This window comes from Cupressus sempervirens, chromosome 2, assembly GCF_028749045.1.
Source record: "Cupressus sempervirens isolate cs-2001-9-10 chromosome 2, ASM2874904v1, whole genome shotgun sequence".
Classification (NCBI taxonomy): domain Eukaryota; kingdom Viridiplantae; phylum Streptophyta; class Pinopsida; order Cupressales; family Cupressaceae; genus Cupressus; species Cupressus sempervirens.
Window position 1 is genome coordinate 18,053,571 of NC_143119.1, and position 4,750 is coordinate 18,058,320.

The 4,750-nt window shown below is 39.5% G+C and overlaps 1 protein-coding gene across 1 annotated transcript; it reads right to left on the bottom strand.

The window, feature by feature from the left end:
- Positions 1 to 1,560: 1,560 nt before the first annotated feature.
- LOC149570872 (uncharacterized) lies at positions 1,561 to 3,450 on the bottom strand. Its single transcript, XM_089815650.1, has one exon. The coding sequence runs from the start codon at positions 3,448 to 3,450 to the stop codon at positions 1,561 to 1,563; it is 1,890 nt and encodes a 629-aa protein (XP_089671776.1).
- Between the last annotated feature and the right edge of the window lie 1,300 nt (positions 3,451 to 4,750).

Below are 4,750 nucleotides of genomic sequence, written 5' to 3' on the forward strand. Positions count from 1 at the left end.
CTTGACTATTTATTCTTGAGTGTGATGCTTCAGGAAATGGTATTGGCATGGTTCTCATGTAGGATAGGCATCCAATTGCATATGAGAGTAGAAAGTTCAATAATAGCGAGATTGTACTCCATTTATGATAAGGAGATGTTGGATATTATGCATGCTTTAGCCAAGTTCAGATAGTACCTAGTGGGGGGGAAATTTATAGTTAGGACTGGATCACAATAGTTTGCGATAGTTCCTAGAATAGAAGGATCTTAATGAGAGACATAAAAAGTGGGTCAGCAAGATTCAGGTCTATGATTTTGACATTAAGTATGTCAAAGGTAAGAAAAATGTAGTTAACATAATCAGATTTCCACAATCCATTAGTATGTGAGCAATGTTTCTGGATTAGATTGTGTGAGTTTTTTTAGCATCAACGTTTCGGATCATACTACATGATCCATCATCAGGACAAGAGAACATCAGAATATGGAATGAGCAGACCAGGACACCACAAGCAGTCCTAAAAGGAGAGGGGGGGGAAAGGGCACAAAGACCAAGAGGACCAAAAATAAAGACATAACCACCAAGAGAACCGGTACAGAATAACCAATCACATGAAAAAATGCAGATAATGTGCATAGATGTAAAGGAATTTTTAATATGCATTAAAAAATGATAAAAAATAAATAACTAAATAAAAATTAAAAAATAAATAAATAAGTAGATAAATAAAAAATTAAAAAATTAAGGCTCAGCGTGAAAAAGGGAGGAAGCACACGATTATGAAAAAGAATAAATAACTATAAGAGGTTGAAAATACAAAAATTAGGACTTAAAAATTAAGTATTAAATTAATAATAATAAAAAGAAGGCTCAATCCCTAACCTAAATATATAAAAGAACAAAAAATAAATAAATAAAAGCATGTGCAAAAATTGAGAACTTATATACAACTATATCTAAAAAATCGAACAAGCCAAAAAATATTTTTTTATATCCCCAAGAGAAAGAACAAGAAGAGAAACATTAGAAAGGCCCTAATACCAAAACGAAGAAGCTATACACCAAATAAAAAGCTCAGGAGCAAAAAACCTAAATAAATCGATCGAACCTAAAAACTAAAAATGCTACTATAAGAAAATGCGTAAATATGCCATGAGTGCGAAGCAAACGCAACACTGGAACCAACCCAGATTAAAGAAAACGAGCACAAAGAGATAAAAAGCAAACCATAAATAAATAAATGAGGATAATAATAAAAAACAAGACATCAAGATGGAAGACCCCAGGCTGAAACCACTGGCACAGGAAAGAGCTCTAGGGTTAGAGCGACACAAAGGGCTAAGACGGAATGCAAAAGGAGTGGAGAGACAGCAGGAAGCAACCTGAAAAAGAACACAGAGAATATGAGGAGGGAGGAGCTTGGAGACCACAAGGTGGGGCCAGGAGACTGAATATGAAAGGAGAGGGGGGGGGGGGGGGGGGGGGGGGGCTCCCCCATAAACCGAACAGGCAAAAATGGGGGAGTGACGGGGGAAGGCTAGGGGACAAACTCGGGGGGGCAGGAAAGCTCGAGAAACATCAAGGGTGATGCTGAGTCTTAAGCGAGCCCACGAGAGGTTGCCAAGACGAGCTGATGGACCATCCATCATCTCGATTGAGGTTGATGGGATGATAGTTAATTTCAATAGCTTCCTTAAGTTTTCTTTTGAAGAAGTTATCCTCCTTGGAAAGAATTTTGGCGGCCTCCAGACAAATGTGATGCCTTGTGGCCGAAGAATGTTCAGCAAGGGCAGATTTATGGGTTCTATCATGTCTGATATCTGCACCATGCTCTCGAATTCTGGTACGAAAAGAACGGCCTGTTTCCCCTATGTAAGGGGCCCCACAAGAGCACTCAATCTTGTAGACTCCCGAGTCGAGGAAAGAGTCTTTGGTGTCCTTAAGGGGAGGAACTCGATGACGTAACTGCGAAAGGGGTTTGAAAGCAGTATGAAGACCCTTTTTAGATAAGATCTTGGCCAACTTCTGAGAGATGCCATCAACAAAAGGAAGGGTGGCGAACCGGGGAGGCTGGTTGGGTGGAGGACTGAGGGTACATCTAGAAAGAAAGAAGGACTTGGCTCGGTTGATAGCCTTGGAGATCTGCCTGTGAGAATATCCATTTAACATGAATACTTGACGAAGATGAGTGAGCTCTTCATGCAAGTTGTCATCATCGCAGATTCTGAAAGCTCTGAGGGTGAGGGTCTTAAGGATGCCAACCTTCTGGCTGGGGTGATGGTGGGAGGATGCGTGCAAGTACAAGTCAGTGTGGGTGGTTTTGCGGTGAACCTTGCGACCGAATGACCCATCAGCCTTTCGGATAAGAAGGACATCTAAGAAAGGCAACTGATAGTCAGATTCGAGCTCTTTGGTGAAGGAAATGTTGGTGACCAAACTGTTGATGTGAGAGTGAAATAGTTCAAGGTTCTCAAGCCCATGTGGCCAACAAACATTAGTGTCATCCACGTATCGTTTCCACCATTTGGGTTTGAGGGGGAAGGACTGGATAGCCATCTCCTCAAAATACTCCATGAAGAGGTTGGCGATGACCGGGGAGAGGGGCGAACCCATGGCTACTCCATCGACTTGTTCATAGAAGACATTTTGGAAAGAGAAGAAGGTGGATCTTAAACAAAGCTCAACCAACTCTGCGATCTCATCCCCGACCTTGCGTTTGACAAGATTGATGGAGTCAAGAATGGGGACCTTGGAGAAGAGGGAAACCACATCAAAACTAACCAAGATATCGCTAGGTTCCAACTTGGTGTCCTGAATGAATTGGACAAAATGGTTGGAGTCTTTGATGAAAGAGTCAGACTTTCCTAGCAGAGGCGAGATGATCTTGGCAAGGTGGGAGGCCAACAAGTATGTGGGAGAGCCAATGGTATCCACAATTGGTCTTAAAGGGATGCCACGTTTGTGAATTTTTGGAACCCCATAGATGCGAGGGGTCACCTCTTTAGAAGGCAATAGTTTTTTCTTTGTTGACTCATCAAACGAGGACTTGGCCAAACTGGACTTAACTCTCGTAAGGATCAAAGAGCAAGGGTTGTGAGAAAGGATCTTGTAGCTATTCGGATCTGATAGTAAGTCCAAAACTTTAGACACATAGTCTTGCCTGTTCATCACAACAGTGGCATTACCTTTGTCCACTTTGGTAATGACAATGTCATTACTGCGAATTAAGTCATGGAAGGCGCGCATCTCAGAATTGGGGATATTGCGCTTGGGTGGCTTGGCATGCCTCAGAGCCACCGCACAGTCTTGCCTAATTTCTTCGGCGACATCCGTAGGTAGGCCACTAATGGCATTCTCAATCTCAATCAAAAATTTGACATGAGGGATGGCATTCCGTCTTAGCCCTCTGTGTCGCTCTAACCCTAGAGCTCTTTCCTGTGCCGGTGGTTTCAGCCTGGGGTCTTCCATCTTGATGTCTTGTTTTTTATTAATATCCTCATTTATTTATTTATGGTTTGCTTTTTATCTCTTTGTGCTCATTTTCTTTAATCTGGGTTGGTTCCAGTGTTGCGTTTGCTTCGCACTCATGGCATATTTACGCATTTTCTTATAGTAGCATTTTTAGTTTTTAGGTTCGATCGATTTATTTAGGTTTTTTGCTCCTGAGCTTTTTATTTGGTGTATAGCTTCTTCGTTTTGGTATTAGGGCCTTTCTAATGTTTCTCTTCTTGTTCTTTCTCTTGGGGATATAAAAAAAATATTTTTTGGCTTGTTCGATTTTTTAGATATAGTTGTATATAAGTTCTCAATTTTTGCACATGCTTTTATTTATTTATTTTTTGTTCTTTTATATATTTAGGTTAGGGATTGAGCCTTCTTTTTATTATTATTAATTTAATACTTAATTTTTAAGTCCTAATTTTTGTATTTTCAACCTCTTATAGTTATTTATTCTTTTTCATAATCGTGTGCTTCCTCCCTTTTTCACGCTGAGCCTTAATTTTTTAATTTTTTATTTATCTACTTATTTATTTATTTTTTATTTTTTATTTAGTTATTTATTTTTTATCATTTTTTAATGCATATTAAAAATTCCTTTACATCTATGCACATTATCTGCATTTTTTCATGTGATTGGTTATTCTGTACCGGTTCTCTTGGTGGTTATGTCTTTATTTTTGGTCCTCTTGGTCTTTGTGCCCTTCCCCCCCCTCTCCTTTTAGGACTGCTTGTGGTGTCCTGGTCTGCTCATTCCATATTCTGATGTTCTCTTGTCCTGATGATGGATCATGTAGTATGATCCGAAACGTTGATGCTAAAAAAACTCACAGAATCTAATCCAGAAACATTGCTCACATAACAATGTAGTTGCTGATGAACTTTCTAGGAGACCCTCAGTAGCAGAATGTTGTGTTATTTCTGAGATTTCAATAGATTAGAAGTCTCAGTTGTTGGTTGAGTATTCTAAGAATACTCAAGCATGTCAAATTATGGATGGATAGCTTTAGGAAAATAGGTTCAAGGCAATAGATGATGTGATATTCTATAGGGATCATATTTACCTCGAACTAGGATCTAAACTCAAAGGTAAGATTATAAAAACTCTACATGATGCACCATCAGTAGGTTACACAATATTCTTCAAGACCTATAGACAGGTCAGGGAAATATTTTCATGGAAAGGCCTCAAGGACGATGTCCTCTAGCATATTAGAGAGTGTCAAAATTGTCAACAAAACAAGTTAGAAAATGAGTTTCCAGCTGGGTT

Excerpts from the sequence above, each read along its gene's own strand:
- LOC149570872 (XM_089815650.1), bottom strand. The coding sequence starts at position 3,450 with ATGGAAGACCCCAGGCTGAAACCACCGGCACAGGAAAGAGCTCTAGGG.